At 45.0% G+C, this 21032-nt stretch overlaps 2 protein-coding genes across 2 annotated transcripts in view; both read left to right on the top strand.

Moving 5' to 3' along the window:
- The window catches only part of ercc3 (excision repair cross-complementation group 3), a 172274-nt gene that overhangs the window by 70108 nt on the left and 81134 nt on the right, over positions 1-21032 (top strand). The window lies entirely within an intron of this gene.
- On the top strand, positions 45-2222 carry pou4f1 (POU class 4 homeobox 1). Its single transcript, XM_076047289.1, has 2 exons — positions 45-480; positions 889-2222. The coding sequence occupies exons 1-2, from the start codon at positions 358-360 to the stop codon at positions 1882-1884; spliced, it is 1119 nt and encodes a 372-aa protein (XP_075903404.1). The 5' UTR covers positions 45-357; the 3' UTR covers positions 1885-2222.

The raw sequence follows: 21032 nt of genomic DNA, 5'->3' as shown, positions 1-21032 counted from the left end.
GTCTGCTGGGGTCTCGCGAGAGCAGCCGAGCACGAGCTTGACGAGATGTGAGGCGCTCAGGTGTAAGAGGCTCTCTCATCCCCAGCAGTGGGAAACAGTAGACAGATAAGTGCGTCTCAGAGACTGCAGGCATCTCTGTGATCTCCGGGCTCAAGGCTGCGCTCGGCTCGGCTCGGCTCGGCTCGGCGCACTACACAGCAGCTCCAGCGCATCATTACGGCACAGGCAAAGGGGGATCAGTGCGCATCGATGACTTTTCTGCGGCTCCAGTAGCCTGTTTTTCCGCCCCCCCCCCAACCCACCACCACCACCACCTTCCTTTCTTTCTTTGCACTTTAATTGGAGCCGCTCGCCAAGATGATGTCCATGAACAGCAAACAGGCGCACTTCGCCATGCACCCCTCGCTGCCCGAGCCCAAGTACACCACCCTGCACTCCAGCTCGGAAGCGATACGGAGAGCCTGTCTACAAGCTCCACAGGTAAATTACACCGCAACAAAAAAAAACTTGCACTCTTGTTGTCGCGTCGGCGCCGCTCCGAGGCGCATCCAGCCAGGACGCGCTGCTGCTGCTGCTGCTGCTGCTGCTGCTGCTGCTCGTGCTCGTGTTCATTCCAGCTATTTCATCACCCCGCGAAAAGAAGAATTCTTTCTCCGAGTTCGCTGCCGGAACGCTTGGCTTTTTAATTTGAATTTGAATGAACTGATTTTTGTTTTTAATTTCCGTGACTCGCTGCTTCAGCAGCAACACCCAGCCTGCGTTGTCGTATAGACCGTCGGGGTCCCGGTTGTATTTCTACTTTTTATTTGCTCTCTCTTTCCATTTCTTATTTTATGCCAAACTCTGCCGCCCCTCCATCCTCACCTTTCCAACTCCCCCCCCCCGCAGCTGCAGAGCAACATCTTCGCCAGCCTGGATGAGACCCTGCTGGCCCGGGCCGAGGCTCTGGCGGCCGTGGACATCGCCGTGTCCCAGAGCAAGTCGCACCCCTACAAGCCGGACGCCACCTACCACACCATGAACACCGTGTCCTGCTCGTCCGCGTCCACGGTGCCGCTGGCCCACCACCACCATCACCACCACCACCACCACCACCAGAACCTGGAGCCGCCGGACATCATGGACCACCTCACCTCGCCGTCCCTCGCCCTGATGGGCGGCGCGCACGACGGCACCGGCGGTGGAGGAGGCGGCGGTGGAGGCGGAGGCGGCGGCGGCGGAGGAGCGGGGCTCATCTCCGCCTCCTCTCACCCGCACGCTCACATGCACGGCTTGGGACACCTCACCCACCAGGCCATGGGCATGAACTCGCCCCTCACCCACCACGGGCTCTTACCGGGCCACCACGGAGGCAGTCAGGGCGGAGCGGGGCTGACGGGCGCCGGGCTGCCCTCCATCAATGACTCGGACACGGACCCCCGGGAGCTGGAGGCGTTCGCGGAGCGCTTCAAGCAGCGGAGGATCAAGCTGGGGGTGACGCAGGCGGACGTAGGCGGCGCTTTGGCGAATCTCAAGATTCCCGGCGTGGGGTCGCTGAGCCAAAGTACAATTTGTCGATTCGAGTCGTTAACTCTGTCCCACAACAACATGATCGCGCTCAAACCCATCCTGCAGGCCTGGCTGGAGGAGGCCGAGGGGGCCCAGCGGGAGAAATTGAGCAAACCGGACATTTTCAACGGAGGGGAGAAGAAGCGCAAGCGGACGTCCATAGCGGCGCCGGAGAAGAGGTCTCTGGAGGCTTACTTCGCCGTGCAGCCGCGGCCGTCGTCCGAGAAAATAGCGGCCATCGCTGAAAAGTTGGACCTGAAAAAAAATGTGGTGCGAGTGTGGTTTTGCAACCAAAGACAGAAGCAGAAGCGGTTGAAATTCTCCGCGACTCACTGATTGGCGCTGGTGGGGGAGAAAAAAAACAACAACAACAACATAATAATGTGGATGGAGTGGGTTGGAAGAAAGAAAAAAAAAAAAACTGAAAAGAAAAAAGTTGTGTGTGACTGAATTTGGGGACCAAGAGACACGTGGTGGACACCGGTGGTTTGTCTCCAGTGGTTTGACACGCTGGTGCACAATGGGCTCGACACCCATTTTATGAGGCTTCATATATCTCGTTTATTTTCACGTTATCGGTGAATGTCAAGTATGCAAATAACAGAATACACGAATTTCGCTCCGTTGTTTCGAGGGAAAAGTTTAGCGACGGTCAACTTTGCCTTTTATAGAGAGAGAGAGAAAAAAAACCCAACCAGACAAACAATACGTGGACAGAGGTAATTTGCTGAATATTATAGCGAGTTATTTTCTCCGAATAGGCCTATTATTTGAAGTATAGCCATTTACGGATTACCTCATTGATTGTTCAACTGTGTTCTTTTGGTTTTGTTTTGTCGTTGTGGGTATAGAATAATTCATGAATCCGTTTGTTTATTCATCCGTTCGTTTCTTATGATTTGGAGGCTGCTATAAATTCAAATTTATTTGCAAACTTTTACGGCTAACGAAGAGAAGTAGGGCCTGCATGGAATCCTAATTCACGGGCACTAATTTAGCCTCTGCAGGCTGTCACGTCTAGAGATATATTTATTTTGAATTTGCACAAAATACCTTTTATTAGGTTTATTAGCTCGGTTATGTCGGAGTTTGGTTTTGTGTATATACAGACGTCACTTAACACTTACCAGAGGTGAGCTCCTGTGTTTTTGGGAACAAATCCAAGCTGTCTCGCGACGCCATTGGCATCACTTGCAAAAAAAAAAAAAAAGTTTCGAGAGAAAAAAAAAAAAAAAATGAAGACTCGGAGAGGACGAGAGCCTCGTCTGCTTCATCATGGAGATTTGCTCCTTAGTTTTTCTTACGTGTTTTCAGTTTGCAGTGCAAACACTCTATGCATTGGGAATAAGAAATCATGCGCAGTAGAGCTCTCTACTGACAGACCATGTGTTGTGAATGGCGTAAGTCACTGTTTAATGCTTGTTTTCACATTTAAACCACCGCGTTGTTTGTCGTGTTAACTGTTAACGGAAACGTTGTGTAAGTAATACTTTTACTTTGTGCACAAGTATGTTTACAAAACTGCGGCGACGTGTGCATCATGGGAAGTGTCCCTTTTTGTCTCTACCCCCCCCCCCCCCTTCACTTTTCGACTCTCCTCTGTTGTCCTCTCTTACTTTCATTGGTACTGTTCCTCCTGTAAGCCAAATCCAACAGGGAGATGTGTTCCAGCAATCTTCTAATAAATTGAAGAAAAAAAAAAAAATCCTATTTTTTCCCCCTGGTTGTGTTTGAAAACAAACTGTGTAATGTCGCGATGATGCTTATGCGTTGTTACGGCCAAAATACAGGAGGAAAAATTTTGAAATCTGATTTGTCTCAGCCACTTGAAAGATAACGTGAAATCGTCTCAAATTTCGTTTGAACGTATTTTTAATATTTAAAAAAAAAAAAAAAAAAATGTATTTAGTGTTTGAGTGAGCGGTTAGTTGAATTTCTTTTGATGCATAAAAACCTCCGTAGATTGAAGTGTGAAAAAAAACCCTCAGGCCTCAAGAAAATGATAATAATAATAATAATAATAATAATAATAATAATAATAATGATAATAATACGGGTATTCAACACGTTTAATTACTACTTAATTTAACGTTACTTAAGCTAAAAAAAATATATATCAACCAATAAAATGACCGTGCTTTGATTTCAGTTGCCCACAATGCAGTCCGTAATAATAGAAGCGACTGTTACGAAAATCACGGCGATATTAGAGACGCAGACAATGAGAGATTTTGAAAAAAAAAATAATAATAAAATGAAATAAAAAAAAGTTCCCTCCCAAATTACTTGCGTGACCTCCGCTGCTCTAAATATTCTTTCATGATTTCTTTTATGTGAGCTTCACACTCCGCTGCATTGAGATATAAAAGCGATTTTTTTTTAGAGCAGCCAATGCAATATTAATCGCGCTTTGCTGCTATAAAATGCAATATTTTAGTAGACGGTTTCAGGGGAAGCGCGCAGAAGGAGGAACCGCAGCAAGAAAAAGCTTCACTTTATTGCTTTTCTCTAGCTTTTGGCGACGCGGACAGACGGCCCAGGGTTTCCTCAGCGTGAGTACGTTTAACATTTTTTCCTCCTATCGCCCAGATCGAGGCTTTAGATATTTATTAAGCGAACTGGCATGATGTTTGAAAATCCCCGATTGTTCAATTGTTGTAAGTGACGGACGAAAAGTAGCCCAAGTACTCGGTTAATGAATGTAAATGTACTGGACGTCGTTCTGACGACTGTGATCTGCCGCTTGTGGATGTGTAAGAAAAACAAGAACAAAAAAAGAAGAAGAAATAATTCGGTTTGCGATTAACCAAGAAAGAAAACATCTATCTGTATATCTATCTATGTATCTATCTATCGCGCTCCCCATCACATACAATTAAAACCAGCGACACGCAACACACCACTGGCACCACATGCGCCACACGGCAGTAATTTCAGCACCGCGAACAGCTCCGCTGGCTGGCTGGCTGGCTGGCTGGCTGGAGAGTGATGCATTATTGAAAGCCTCTATCAAACAGCTCTGGGGCGCTTTCTCTCTCTGCACAAGGGCTGCGGATGAAGTCGGACTGTCTGCCTGCACAATAGCCTCTAATATGTTAATGGCTGTAGGGGATGCCGGAGGTACCGTCCCCAGCTGCCTCGCCTGCCATATGTCAGGCCGTTACGGCGGAGGAGTCCTCTATTAATCAGAGGGACATTTCATCGGCGACGTCACCGATATCACAACCCTCGCAGCTCTATCAATAGGTGCGCAGAGGCCGCCATCAGCTGCATTTCAGCTGAGCTTTGGGGGGGAAATTTTTTGTTGTTGTTGTTGCCATCTTCCTTTATTTAGAACGACGCATAAAATGCTTGATTCCCAACCCGACCCCCCCAGTCACTCCCATCGGCCCGCAGAGTCACACGACACTTCGGGGTGTCACGTGTAACGTCTTGGAGAGACGAGAAGCACCGTCAAATTCCGTTAACGCAGGCAAACCTACCAACATCCATCCTTCCATTTCCAATACCCGCTTATTCCTGCACTCAGGGTTGCGGGGGAAACAACAAACATTTAAGATAATAATTTGTTCATTTTTTTTTGAACACATAATTGAACATTACAACAAACGTTCCGAATAGTATTATTATGACTACTACTATTATTGGCATGCCTTTCTCCTCAATTCGAATTCTTTCCTCATTTCTCACTTCATATGGGCTATTTTTGCATATAGGCCGCGATGGATTAATCATTGAGACCATCTCATAACTTAATTCCTGCGGGCTACTGGTCGGGGCAGTAATTAATCTATACCGTGGATGTAAATAAAAGGAAATTGGATTCCTGACAGACGAGACGAGAGAGTCTCTGACACCGTGTAGCCAAATAATGATTTCAGCGCACGTTATGGTAACGCGGGCGCTTAGATTTACGAGCTCACGACTTTTTACTATATGGCTCTGAGCGGAAGGCAGCGGGGCCGCCCTGCTCTAATCGCAGCTGTTAGGCGCTCAGGTTAAGATGGATTAGATCATTAGAATTACAACGTTACAAGGTAAGAAATAAAAGAAGCACACTTCGGCACCGCCCGGCTCGTTCCTTTCAGCTCTGCCTCGCACTCGTCCTTGCTTTTTGACATTGCTCCACTTTGTGCACTATCTTAAAACAACACATAAGAGCTCCCATCGAGGGCTCCGTTGATCTAACAATGCGCGAGAAGGTTGGCCTTTGGACGGAAATGTCAAAGCGGGGATGTGGATGTCTAGATCCCCCAGATCTGCACTCATTTCCCACTCATATTTGCTCAGTAATCCGCCGCGGCAGCCCTGCACCGCTCGGGACCTGCTTGGAGAGGCGGTGCTGTTGACACAGGGGTATATTTCAATCACACAGGGTTCAGAGGCAGACGACCAACTTATTTGTCTAATAAATCCGTCATTTAGTAAGAAAAATATTTGATCTTGAGGGGCTGACCTCTCGTCATGTAGCCATACTGACAGACAAAAAAATGGGTATATGCAGTGTGTGTGTATGAGTGTGTGTGTGTGTTTCACGGATATTCAGATGTGCGCAGACGAAGCGCACAATTTAGTTTCCCATTTACATGGAGGAGGAAACACAACAGAAAAGATCAAAGCGCAAATCTCCAATCGGCTGCTGGCCACAACAGAGCTGGTCGGCCAGAAAGTTTACAAGTCTGAGAAAGTGTAGAAGTGAAATAGAGGGTAGAACGTTATTGAAAATAAGAGAACCAGTTCCTCTGGGTTTTAAATACTGTGTACTTTCCCCCCGTCAATATTTCAATATTCATGGAATGCCATTGAACAAAACCTGACCAAATAAATAAATAAGGTCATGTTAAGCTCATGATGAGTCGCTTCATGTCTCCCTTCACCTTCTACACACAGGTGCACAAAATATGTACAAATTAAAAACCAAAAACCAAATCTAAAACAAATGTGATGCATTTTGGAGAGCGCCTCAACTTAATAAATGGAAATGAGTCATTGCAGCTTTTGACTCTTGATGTATTTCAATCACAGTTTATCATCTGCACGTCTTTCAAAGGTGAAAAGCTTTTATTTTATCTCTATTTCTCTGCGATCAATTCATTGAGTAGTCGAATATAATTTGTGATTGAGCAAATCATTTTACATGTTTTTTTTTTGTATTTAATGTAATTCAATTACATGTTGTGTCAAGCATTATACATAGAAATTCTTAGTCTTGTGAGAAGAAAGAAAGAATTCTTTATAGCCGCTAACTGATCATCACAGATTCATCAACAGGGATTAAGAGATGGTGTGTGATAAACTCTATAGCTCTGAAAGGATAAATATCCTCAATCATTCATTTATTAAGGACTCACCAAGATTACTTTCCACATTAAAAATCCTTGCATTTGATGGAAAGACATCCGGAGTCAAAGCTGACAAATGTATGACGAGATGTTTCACCTCATTCTAATCTCCGTTTCTAAATGTCACTTCATGCACACTCTGGTTTACCACCTAAATGTCTTTTATTTCCCGAGACCTGCCTGTTCAGCGCTGTCGTGGCCCGAGGCAGAATGCACTTTGAACCCTTGTATTGAACCCATCTCCCTCTTGTCATTACCCGCGCGTGCAGCAGACAGAGGAGACGTGCACGCAACCAGAACCGGCAGGCAGGGAAACATTAGACGGAGAAACTCTACATGGACCAGAGAACAGATCGCTTTGTCAAGTTGAACTCTTGGACCGAGCTATGAGTCGTATATGTATGTGTGATCTGCAAAAATTATTACAAATGCACTCTTGGTTAAAAACAATCCAATATTTTTCCAGTACCACACATTGAAAATGGATCCATTAAGTTGTTACAGTTCAGTGTCAGAGAGCAGAATCACAGAGGGACACAGCTTCCACCACTTGGTGCTGATTGTAGCTCAACTCCTGCTCATTGTACATAAACTCAACATGTGCACTTGTTAGTTGACTTCAAAGTTTCAGACTATAGTTCTCGTGAAGTCATTCTCTTCTGCAAAGACTTTAGGTTTCTAAATCATCCAAGTGGCGTCCAAAGGAAAATACTTTTTTCAACAAAACTTGTTTTTTCCCCCCGGATCGTTTTGAATCTATTTTCACACAGAGATAAAAACACTGAGTTGAAAGCATAGTGCCTTCTAAGAGCAAGTGGAATTTACTTTTCTGCTGCTTATTTTATTTTATTTTTACCAATTACTTTTATTTCTATGGAACTCTTGCCATCAATATGAGAGTTCTGTATAAAATCTAGAGTTTTTTTTTTTTTTTGCTTTGTTCAAACGCTGTAGGGGCATTCGGTGTGGCTGAGACAGACCAGCCTCCCCATTGGAAGATATTGAATATCTCCCTCTGTACACACGGACTGGGATAATGAGGAGACTGTCGGCCACCGTTTGCCCGTCGCAACGCCATCAAATATTCATCACTGTTGATTAAACAGCCGGCAGCTGCCGATCGGCCGGCCGGGTGTCAAATTTGTATCCAGCTACCTTAGCACGCACCCAGGTTGAATGCAATGATATCACATGATATAATAGGAGTGTATGTGTGTGTGTGCGTGTGTGCATGCACCTGTATGGGAGATGCAGGAGTGTGTGTGTGTGTCTGGGGGGGTGGGGGCGGGGCCTGGGGGCGGGGCCTGGGGGGGGGTTCCTTGTCATTTACTTATTGAGAAATCTAGCGAGGCTTGAGAAGACGCAACCATGCCCTCGTCTACAGCTATGATGGCAGAGAGAAAAGTGTGAAAGGGGAGAGGGGGAGCTGCTGCTGCTGCTGCTGCTGCTGCTGCTGCTGCTGCTGCTGCTGCTGCTGGTGGTGGTGGTGGTGGGGTGACTGTAAGGCACCGTAAATATTTCATGAGTTGTTAGAGTAGAGAGGAAAGAGTGCCCAGAAAGGTTGGTTCAACTCATTTGGCCAACTCAGGCTCAGACACATGCAGGGGAACAAATGTTAAAACACACACACACACACACACACACACACACACACACACACACTGAACAGATTTCTCCTTTAAATGTCAGTGACAATTCAAACAGTGATATGAAGAGTGGAGGCTGTTTTTTGTGGTCATCCTCTGGTTCCTGGTGGCGGTCGGTTCTGTGACCCTCCTCCGTTTAAAGCCTCACACTCCACTGGGCCATGGAGCTCAATGTCCTATGGCTCATTTAGCAAGACAACACACCGGTCTAATTGGATGATTGATGGCAATTTGCTTCGCCATTTGTGCCTGTTACAGGACAAACACACAAACACCTTAATGTCATCCTATCATATATAAGATGACACTCAAAGGCAAAAACTTCACTCAATGCCTGTAGACTTAAAACTTATCTTTAGGATCTGAACAGAAGAGGTGCACAGGGAGCACAACAGAGTGAAAACCTTTTGTATTTCACAATGTGGCATTGGCTTGTAAAACCAGAATTAAAGCAAGTCACAGATGTGATGCAGTTTTTTTTTTTTTTTTTTTAAAACATAGATTTTTTTGTAGATGCGTGGGTCAAACAGGGACGAGGTATTAGTGGTTATGGTGCTGATTGTCATTTCATTGTTGCTGCTGTTGTTACTATTGGAATAGTGTGTTGAAACTTTCTTCCTTTGTATAAAACGGAAGCAGAGCACTTTAATGTACAACAGCTGATGGAGCGACCAGGCTGCGACCAGATCAGTTTTACTTCCTCACACTCCATTTGAAATAACACAGCACACTGTAATGGAATTTTCCGTCATTATTTGATTCAAGACAAATTTATGGGCAGCTGACCCAGTCAGAGTAATGAAAAGATCATTTTAATTATGATATGAAAATAAAGAAATTACTTCCTAGCATTAATATTCCTGTTTGTTATCAGATTTTTTTTTTTTTTTAAATGTGAAATAATGTTACGAAGGTCTGTATGCTGAAATGAGCGATACGATTCTAAAGCCCATCCAGATAGTTTGGATCATGCCTCTGCTGTGAACTGCTTTCAAAACCAAAATTTATTATCATTTCCCACAAATCTCAATTTCAGTGATGTCAAAGCAAAGTGACTACTGGGAAATTTTCTTCCAGCCTCTAAAATTCACCCCAATGATGGTTTGTGCTGTCTTCTGCTCAGCCTCTCCTGCTTGTTCTTGGAAAGTAAAAGATAGCGGCGTGTTTACGTGACTCATGCAAAGGCTCACGTCATTGTGCAGCAAGAGGAAGCAGGCGTCTCGCTGAGAAGGAGACAAGGAGAGGGCTCAGTTTACTGGCTATTGATCGTCTCCCTCTGATCTTTTTAGCATCTTGTTACTTAGACTGGAATATCATCCTCGAGATCCCCTTACTGGAATATCCGACTCAGTTGACACGCTTGTTAGAGCAGCGCCTCCAACATGTCACCAGTCGAGCAGCCAACACACAATAAAGATGACAAGTGCTGCAGGTGGGCGCCGTATCGCCTCCCTGCGAAAACGCCTTCTGTCCTTCTCTGAAGCTGCAGTGCACACATCGAGAGCGAGCGTTTGATGCAGAGTTTAACGGACTGAAGGCGATCAGCCGGAAGTTTGACGCTGCTCGCGGGCTCTTCAGTCGAGCTTTGCCACTTCCCCTCCACCCGCTGGGTCTCAACTAGAGCCGGGAGGCTGCTGTTGCTGGCTTACAGGCTGCTGCGTCGGTATTGGACTTAAAAGACGAGAGAGAGAGAGGGAGAGAAAGCATCCTGTTTTAATCATGTCCGGGCCCGAGAGACGGCCGCCGAGCGCCTGCAGGATTCCATGTTATGTTGCAGCCATTTTCTGACAGCTTCCATCAATAGCACATGTTCTTACATTGATTGTCGTGTCCTCAGCGCCCCGACTCTGCACCTCTCAGGTCACACGGTGTGAAAGCAGCCCTCTCTTTTATTACTCAGGGGAGCCCATCGGGGGCCATTGCTGGCTGTGAGCCTTGACAGGTGGAGCTGCAGTGGGCTCGGCAAAGCGCTGATTAGCCTGTCACTCAAAGAGCCGCACAGCCACAGACTCGTCACTTCATTCTCTTTGCGCCGACTGAATTAAAACTGAATCCGTACCCATTTATTCACACCGCAACTTTGTATCCACCTTCATACTGTCACAAACTGATTGTGTTTGTGCACTGGCAGGAAAACAACAGCAGTGATGCTGCAGTCAAATGACAGCCACATTTAAAGCTATTTTTTTTTCGCCACCTCATCTGATGGATGAACTAGACTGTTTGATTTTGCCACAGCAATTTCTGCACATCCATTTCAATTTGCCACTCTAACTGTCCTTTAGATATGATGAATGTTACCTGTATCAAATCTGTTGGTCATTTTTCTGCCGACCAACTGAGGCAGAAAAAATACCCCAAAACTTTGAGGCCTGAAACGGAAGGTAAATATTTATTTTCTCCGTCCACTTCTTAGTTTACTGCCAAAAGTAAAACAAACAAACAAAAAAACTTCCTCATTGATTCACCCCGTCAATAGTTGTAGCTCAAAACATGCATGGAGACTTCCTGGTTGAATCTCAGCACCAAATAAGGAGTTGGCCAATGAAGAAACAAAGTATGTTGGGAAAAAACCCAAAGAGAGAATTAGAGGACAGTCAGCCTAAACACATACCAGACACAAAACTGGTGTCTGACGGGCTAAAGCAGAACTCCCTCCTTCATTAATGTGAGAGATCCTAAGAATAACCGTCTTCACCTCAAACCTCAGAGGAGCAGATGACTGTTGACACCTCCTCTAATTACAGTGAGTGACTGTTGTGCAACAGTATCTGTCTGCCTCCCGCCCGCCTGCCACCGCCCCCCCACCCCACACACACACACACACACCCAACAAGTCACCCCGTCCCACAAAATCAGGATCCAGATTTCACTCCACGTCTTGACCAATGTGACAAACGTTTTTCTTTCTTTTTCCCCCCCTGGGCAGCGGACGGGTTTGGGGCGACGGTCCGAGGAGGAGGGAAGGTGGGGAGATAAAGTGAACCACTGAATAATTCAGACTGAAAACACAGAGGAAATCGATCAGCAGGCCAATATCTGATATCAACGGCAAATTACACCAGAAGCCAGGTGGGAGCTTGTGTGACTGTGTGACTGTGTGTGTGTGTGTGTGTGTGTGAGCGAGAGTTAGTGAGGCGACTGATGAAGCTGTATCACACTCACCCGGGGAACCACACTTGGCTTGTATTTTATGACTTTTAAAACAAGCAGCTGCACTGACGCATTAATGTTCTCAGCGTTAGTCAGGACACTTTAGAGTTGCTAACTAATTAGCGCTATATTGGATTTTATAATTGGCTATCATGGGCCTTTATTGGTCAATTACCCAGTCAAACCAAGTGACTCAGCCAAATGCAACAGTCTTATTATGACTCAATTAAAACAAATGCTCTCTGCGGTAGAGGAGGGGGCTGGTGGGGCTGGGGGGGTGGTGAGAAGTGTGGAGGTGAGGTGGTGGTGGTGGAGCATGAGCTCCAGAATATATCATCAGGTAATTAATAATTTCATTAACTCACTCGCTGTTGAGCTGCGACCTGCGTCTGATCACTTCATTTCCTCTCTGTGGGTTCGATACTGTGGCGGCTCCATAATTAATTTGATTTATAACTGGCGCCTGTAATGAAGGAGAGCTCTCATTACTTCCTTGCTTCCTCTCTCTCCAGCGCAGCTGCTTGGCCTGAGCTCAGTCCTGCCGCCCGAGCGCAGAGGCCTCGCCGGCTGCTGCTCCGCGCCAGGAGCAGATCAGGCCTCCGTCGCACGGACACGGCTCATGAAATGCAAACAGAGAGACGCCGCCCCTGAAAAATTCACACCGCAGTCGTTGTGGGATGGAGCGCTGACTTGTGAACAACACGGCCGAGACACGTGGATTATTAAAGATTGAAGCAGACACGCGTGATTCTTCTCTGTCTCAAGACTGAGACTCTGGGTTTGGCCCGCGCCTGGAAACCTTGGGGGATTAGGAGGAATGTGGGAAAAGGGATGGCAGGGATATCAAAGGTCTCAGCCGGATCTGTTATATGTTAATAGTTTGTGATCCGTGCAAAGAGAAAGGTCGTGGAGGGGATGAAAAGAAAGAAAAATCCGGTTAAAAGACTGAGAATCCAATACTTTTCTTATGTTTTGGACAATTAAATATCATAAACTTCCATGTAGCTCCATATACTGACCGTCCATCTCGGACATACAGTGTTTCTGTGTATAGCGACTGCATGGATGAGAGGCAGTGAGTGTCTTTACGCTCAGCAGGAAAACACACGAGTATGACTTGAGCATTAATAATGCCCCATTGATTATTGCTCGCCTGTTAAAAGGTGAATGGCAAAGCTTCCCGAGCAGCAGGGGAGAGCGAGGCCTGTGTGCCTCATTTACATTTTGGAAAGTGCAGCTTTCTCCCTCGAGGTTTGCCTATCATTTTCTGTCAATAAAACCGGTGAACTTTCTTTGTTGTGGAAAACTCTCCAATCCTGTTCGTGCACGCTGCATTTCAGCCTCCCGCACGCTCCCACCTCGTTTGTTTTGCCTCAATCTACAGGAAAATGAGTGCATGACATCTTCCCTCTATGCTTATATTTTATTCAAATGCGTAGATAGACTGCATGCAATCCATAAGTTTAATCATAGCGCTTGCATTGCACAACAATTTTCTCCTCATGCAACATGTCTGTTAGTTTGCCTCAGCTCGATAACACAGCAAGTTTCAAGGTCAGCGTTTCCTCGGCGGGCTCTTTCCACTTTTTCTGCTGATCACATTATTCATGGGAATGATTGGGCCTGTGCAACAGATCTCGCGCACGTAAAGACACGAGCAACAGCTGCCCTCCAGCCAACTCTGCACCAAAAATATCCCAGTTCAGAAGAAGCCAGTAAGGTAATAAGCAGCACAGTGGAGATGTTAAGGGGAAAACAGCCTTTCTCCATAAGCAGAAGCTTTTGGACTTCTAGGAATGTCTTTTGATTAAAGGTGTATTTTAGAATGTGTTGTTGGTGCTGGTGAACCTCCACCTGGATCTATGGCTAAAATCCACATTGCATCGACCCCCAAAAATGATTTTTTTGTTTCCATAGGTAGATGACATTTTAGGGTTAAAAATGTCATCTTATTGAGTCTCACGTTCCTTGTCTTTTAGAAGTAGGGAAAGGCATTCAAAGTGCATAGAGAGTTATTCCTAAGAGGGCAAATAGCGTACATTAGTTAGCGACACGCTAAGTCTTCTCGCTCTTGAATCTACTCAAGATGTTTGCTTGATTTTCTCATTTGAAGCTTGTTTCTTTGATTCGGCACCTTGAGTAGTTTTTCACAAAGCGCGGAGGTCCCAGTGCTGCAGACATATATGAGATTAGAAAAAGAAAGGAAACACTTGCCACCACTACGGTGCACAGAGCCATTTTCTCTTATGTCAAAATCTGCTGCGTCAAACAGCATGAGACGCATTTAAACTTTAAGCGATATATCTTCATAATAATCTTTTGCATTTGCATCCTTTCCGTAATAAAATCACCGGCACTTAGTCATGAACGGGCATATTATAGAATTTCCTCGACAGGATGAGACGTGCATTATACTTTGCGCTGTTTAGATCGATATCCACAACCAAACCATTGCGATGACAGGAAACCGTACCAGTTTGCGTCCCGGGTTTCATCGGAGGCAAAGCTGTGCGGGCAGGATCATAAAGATCATTTCCAGTGCCACATAAAAAGCAGGCAAATGAGCTCGCTGGCCAGACTGTCCATCTCAGCATCTCTCAGGCACATTTAGCCAGCACTGAATACAGCTCTTTCTACCATTTCCCCTTACTCAATTATTGATGCTAATTATCATGCCGTGCTTAGTCTGCACCATAACAATATATTCTTAACAAGGAGGCAGTCACATTACGTCTTCTTTCTAAGGCAGCGCTCTTAATATTTAACCCATCTCAATTTGACAGCGGTGATTCTTCAGCATGCGTGCCAGAATAAATGTAGCCACAAAGTCTCATGAACAGGAGTGATTCTGATTCTTTTATAACAGTGGAACCTCAGTTACAATACCTTACTAAAGACAACCTGTGATAAGAAACTGGTTTCATTAAGAACCATCTTTCTTTTGCAAATTCAAGTAATTGCCCAGCACCTGATATGCAATGCATGAGGAGCGAGGATGCCAACACGTGATTTGGTTACACCAAGGGCTCCTCAATGACTGACCCATCAGAGATAAATGGCTGTGATTGGCTTGTTTTCAATCCTACAAAGTCAATTTTGAATGGTTGTGACGTGGGTTCAGGTTCTGGCTGGCGCAACTCTAGGGGTCATGGAAACGCAGCTGGAGAGATATCAAATTCCTAATTATTATGTGAAAAAACAACCATACTCCTGCATGCTCACTAACATCTTTCTATGGATTTTTAAAAATATTATTATTACCAGACATAAATCCACAAAAGATGTTTTATCCGACACGTCAGCTTACAGGGTTATGGTCATTTTGCAAATAGAAAAAGACAGGAAGCGCACAGGACAGTCACCCACCGAGCCAGGCGAACGCTGTGTGTAAAAATCCTGCGGTGACGCGCACAAAAACCGACAAGATGGCCACAACCGTAGCGCCTTTCACCCTCCCAAACCCCATCTCTGCCTCCGCTGTCCTCTATTTCTTCTTCCATTCCGGTGGAAGGACCTAGCTCTCTGTCTTCCAGCGCCGCAGGGCATGGAGCTAGCCGCTGGTGAGTTTCCATCAATTAGTGCACCCCTGCGGCCTCGTGGCAGAACCCACCTTTGACTGAGGAGAGATATTGATTAGTTGGGCTGCACTGTCAGGTCTGCAGCGAGCTGGGCAGGGTGATCCAAGGCCTTCACCGGAGACACCATCACGCAGAGTTTCTGACACATGTAAGCGCGCACGTATACGCTCATGCACATGCATGCAAGCGTGTGTACACACACACACACACACACACGCACGCACACACACAAGTTCCCATACAAACCCAGCGAGCCTCTTATATGACTGCAAGGTGAGAGAGGGAGAAGCAAGATAAGAGAAGTCCACAAGAGGGGCTTGTCACAAATGTGATGGCTGAGAACTGACAAGTGTATGTTAGTCTTTATTTTTTTTTTTTTTTTCCGATTCCTGCAGAGTTTGCTTAAAAACAGCGGTGGCTGAGGAGCCTTCAGACACCCGGAGTTACCAAACGTTACAAGTAAAATCCATAGATATTGATTGGAAAACACACAGGTGGCGATGAGGGCAGCATACAAATAATAATGATAATGATAAAAAAAAATAAAAAAAAATAGTGTGCTGGTTTTCTGCTGCATAGCAGTTGATGCTTGCAGAGAAATCTAGACAAGACAAGCAGGTGCCAGCTTATTAAAGGCAGGGAATATTCTCAAAAGCATTGTTGTGTCGAGGTAAAGTGATAGTGGTTCCATTGTCTCTGTCAGTGATGCAATAAAATAGAGATAAAAAGACACACACACACACACATGCACGTATGCAAATACGCACGCACATCCACGTGCACATATGCACGCACCCACACACACACACAGCAACAGCCAACGTGTTTTCATTTTCAAACCGCAACCTGTTAAACTAAAACACACGAGAACAAATAAATCTTACATTGTGCCACTCTCTGGATTTCTTTGGGCACTTTGGACATGCGGCTGTTTTTCTTTTTTTTTTAAACAATGATGATGCAATCCACTGCAACTTGAAAGGTAATAAAAAAAGAAACCCTTCTAAATTCTGAGAGGAATTTGTCGAGAATACCTCGACGCAGCTGGGTCTGACAAATGCAAGATTTGCTTTACAGAAAAAAACCCATTATAGTACAATGCAACAGTAAAGAGGAAAGGGATAAACCCAAAGCCTAAATTATAATGTAGAATTTAAGGTTAAAAAAACAAAAACAAAAAAACAACAACAAAAATCGTATACAGTAATAGTAATATAGTAATAATGGTAATAGTAACTTTGATAAAACATCTCCGTCCATGCTGGACATCAGGAAAACACTCAGACCTGTGTAGCCACTAAAATATCATTGCAGTTGATATCACAAACCAAGACAGAGACAAATGTTTTACAATTACTGGCTGCGATCTAAACCCCCCCCAAAAAAACACTTAGTGGCTACACCACGGCACAGGTCTCTTAATCTTTTCTCTCAAAACCTCCTGACAACACACATCAGCCTATTATCATTATCATCAGCCTGTCAGATTGTTCACCATCTGCATGTCCAGCTAAAACCATACGGCCTGTGCCAAGTCCAGTCTGTGAGTCTCAGAACTTAATCAGCAGGAGAAGCTGAAAGGGGGTTTCCTGCTGGGCGCCATTTACTGCTGCTTTGTTTGGAGCCCAAGTGTGAGCGCACAACTTCCTGTCTCCCCTCCAAGCAGAACAAAGTTCCTGATGGAGAACAGAGAACCCCCCCCCGCGGTTCTTTGCTCTCCGTCGGTTTAAGAATCCATTTCACCTTCTTTTCATCCCGCCCCCCCAGCTCCACTCACACGAGCTGTCGCTCCATTATGCAGAGATGCTCAGATGCTGGTGCTTCACTGAGAGCAGTTCTTGTGATGTAAGCTGTTCAAGTATTGCACAGCAGATATCAACAAAAACACCAGGCTGCTTCTCCACTGTCGGCTGGAAATTTCACAGGCTTGCAGAAATTGCTGCTGTGGCACTTCCTCTTGTATTAAAAATGATTTAATGTGCTGCAAGACAACATTACTGGGATTCTGTCCTACCACTGTGTCAGTCAGTGCACATTAGTGGCTCACTCCATCAGGTTACACTCACCAGAAGATGAAAACCTTCAGAAGATCAGTTTGCAGCTGAAGAAAAGCTGCTTACACTTTTAGTATCATTTCAAACCTAAATAAGATTTTCAGATTAATAAATCCAACGACTAAAAATTACAGACAAGAACTGAAACAAAAAAAATCTGAATATATTTTTACACACACACACACACACACACACACACACACACACACACACACACACACACACACACACACACACACAAACTTGAACACAGATGCAGTAAATAATAAAATTTCACTGGTGTTGTATTTCAATTCAGTAAAGATCTTGGATGTTAGGTTAGGGTTACTTTCACGGTTGGGTATGAGTGATAAGTTACTCGTTTGTCAGTTCAGGGCCTCTGACTCATACAGTCACACCACAGAAAGCTCATTGAGAAGTTCTGTGGCGACGACGGCAGCGGAATGGATGGCGGGCGACAGCGGGTGTCGGCAGGTGTCGGCAGGTGCCGACGGGCCACAGAAGGCTCAATCCCTTGAACGCTGCTTGCAGCTTTAATTTCAATTCTGAATATGACTTTGAAAGTAAACATTTGATAAGCATTTCAGCCCATGGATATGATGTGAAATTTGTCAAGTTAGTTTCATCCTGATCATTTGTATGATAACCTTGTCTTTTCCAAAGAATCAGCAATTTTTAAATGCTTTCATATCCACACAGATACCCCTATTTTATGTATTTGTGGTGGACTTACAATATGGGACTCAGTCCCAGTTCTTATCATGCATGCAGGCCAATACAAGGGGGATCATCTGGGCTGCTCCACTGCCATTTGCAGCATACGGGCTGTGTCATTTCCCTGCCAAAAAACGCAAATCCTCCCGCAAATTGATTGTGCCGCTTCAGAGCTTTCAAGGCCAACAGGTCAAGGGATTGGCCATAATGGAGAGGAGAATTAGCGAAAGCTTCAAAATATGGCCGGTGATATATCATTACCCATAGACTTGACCCCGCCTGGCCCCTCGCTGCTCCCCTGTGGGCTCCTGCTCGGCCCGGCGTGGCGCAGACGGAGGGCCCCGCTGCCTCTTAAACAGCTAAATCAACACCGTCTCGCCACAGCTCGTGTCGGAGCGTTTTGGTTGAACGGTTTCATGAAAAACTAATCATCTGTTCATCATGGAGATCAAACACACGCGGGGAGCAATGATTAGGAAAAGCAATCCGATAAACCTCGCAGAGTCACTAGTCCAGATGTAATAATTTTCAGATTAAATTTGTCCCTTCCCCCGCCCCCTCCATCCCCACCTGCTTGTCATTCCCACCCTCAGCCCTCGTGTCGACACTGATACCCTCCTACGAGTTCAAGCACCCAAGCAAAATTGTCGCGTTGTTGATAATTGACGCTCCGCTGGCGCGTTTGTAGCGCCGGCTTGCGTCTGCACCCGAAGCCAGATAACCAAACCTCATCAAGACTCTTTTCTCTTCATTCTCTCCATACTCATTCTGCTGGAAGGACACGACTCAGATAGGCGGCGGTTTCCAATTACGCCTCTTCATTTTCAACACAACGCCGCGTTATGATTTTACATGCAAACAACACAACAATCTCCCGTTGTCTTTAAAAAGACGCCACAAATGACGTGGAATGAAGGAACCACCGTGTTTCCAGGAAGACTATTCAAATTACTAGTGTATCTTTTGGCTGCCTTTAATCTTGTGTGATACCATTTTTTCCGCTTTCACATGAAGGATGCAGCCAGTAATTAGAACCGACCGTGTCGACGGGCAGGACGCTCCGCTATCTATTTCCACTTTTGAAGCAAACGTAAAAGTAAGACAGAGGTCAAAGCAATCTCCCCGCTTCTGTAATATCCTGCTTCAAAAAAAAAAGAAAAAAAAAAAGTTTAACAAAGCGGCAGAACTAAAGTGGAGTTGTTCCAAAGATCCATTTAAAGTTGTCCAGTGTAAAGGTTCCTGGGAGATCAGTGGAGGAAATGATGATTTTTTTTTCATGTACAGAGACTCTCTCAAGCCTAAACCAATTACCTGCAGATACCCCTGAGTTACTTAAGGAAATAAAGCGAAAATAAATAGTGGCTATGTAATGCTGGATACACCCGCTGAACATAATAACATTCTGTTGTTTCCACAAAGTGGACCAGAATGAAATTAGAGGTCCCTGTAGTCCATAATGAAATGTAGTGGCTCACGACTCTAATGCGTTTTGTCATCATGAGACCATATTAATTCTCCTCTCTAACTTTGTCTTGATTGATGCAGGCCTCGGACATAAAGGAAAGTAAAAAAAATTATCATCAAGGGACTCTGGCTGGGGACTGCAACCCAATCCAGTTTAAGATCTAAAATATAATATGAACAGCTTTAATAGGATTTGGAAAGTTTGTCCGCCAAACTATTCCTTCATGTTGTGTTGGATGTGTAGCGGATGTGCTTTGCAGACAGGATTGATATCCAACAGACACTAAACAGTTAATGTATTGGATTTGATTTGATAGGTCCAATGTGTAATTCTATTGCAACAAAATGAAATAGAAGTAACGTATGTACTGCAATTATCACATTATATATACAGTCGCAATAGATGACAAATGAGTTATCAGAGGGTGACATGATTACGTTTCAGTAAACGCTGTTATTGTGTTGCCATGTTCATGCTCAAAACTTGACCTTCTCAGGGTTTTCAGGATTTTCTCCTGATATCACAGCTGGTAGAAGAAAAATATGAGATGAAGTGGCCCATCAGAACTTACAGAACATTTTTTTAGTAAGAAGGGAAAAATGTTTGCAATTGTATTGTTTTTTTTGAATAGCTGTAACTAATGTGAGAGCATGACCCTGCGCTTAATTATTTAAATGATAAACATAGGTATTGACTGATTATAGTGTGCCTTTTTGATGCTAAAATGCTCCTAAATATTTAGAAACTGGGTCTGTTTCCATCAATTGGATCAATTTATTTACACATCAAGAGTGAATTCAGGTTTTTCTTTCTTGTTTTATTACACTGTCCAACACAATGCTTAAAGAATGAATGTATTGTAACCACCTGACAAGATAAATAGCATATATGCAATTAAAATGACCAGTTATGAGGCCAAATGTCATTGTGAGATTTCTCTCCAGTGAGACTCAGTCTTCACCAGACAAGATGTTCTGTTGGATCTGGCCATCATGCTCCCTGATCAAGAGAAGATGAAATTCGGCGGCCACACAATGGAGCGAGTCCACAACTACAAATCCCCAAGGCTGCCGTATCACTTGCTTTTCTATCACATTAGCAGTCGCTAGGAAGTCCTCAGAGGGGCTAAACTGGCGAGTAAACCCGGCAAACCTTCTCTGCGACTGCCGTGTCTCAAACACACTTGTCCTGTGGCGATGATACGTTTGCTCACTGTTGAGACTGTGAGGCTGAAGGAGTCACAAATAAAGCTGAGCGTGTCTAATTTTACCGCCGCCATCCTAGAGCAACAATAATGGGGGGAAAGGGAGGTCATTATTGGGCGACGGGGAGGTGATGGTTAATCTATGAATAATGTCAGGGGTGGGGGTGGGGGTGGGGGTGGTGGGGGGGTCACGGACGAGGGAGGGGATCTTCTGGCTGGAGAGGTGTGCGGATTGTGTCGCCTGGCGGCTCATCTATATTTTATGCTGCCGCTCAGACAAATGAAACCAGAGCCACCCGGAACAAGGGGTGGGGGGCACCCTGTGACA

Source organism: Nelusetta ayraudi, unplaced genomic scaffold (genome assembly GCF_046127955.1).
Source record: "Nelusetta ayraudi isolate G7.1 ecotype Tasmania unplaced genomic scaffold, CSIRO-AGI_Nayr_v1 ptg000005l, whole genome shotgun sequence".
NCBI classification, from domain to species: domain Eukaryota; kingdom Metazoa; phylum Chordata; class Actinopteri; order Tetraodontiformes; family Monacanthidae; genus Nelusetta; species Nelusetta ayraudi.
The sequence above is the reverse complement of the archived record's forward strand: the minus strand, read 5'-3'. Positions and strand labels throughout refer to the sequence as shown.

Excerpts from the sequence above, each read along its gene's own strand:
- pou4f1 (XM_076047289.1), top strand. The coding sequence starts at position 358 with ATGATGTCCATGAACAGCAAACAGGCGCACTTCGCCATGCACCCCTCG. Across the intron at positions 481-888 it reads CCTGTCTACAAGCTCCACAG|CTGCAGAGCAACATCTTCGC; the intron begins GTAAATTACACC and ends CCCCCCCCGCAG.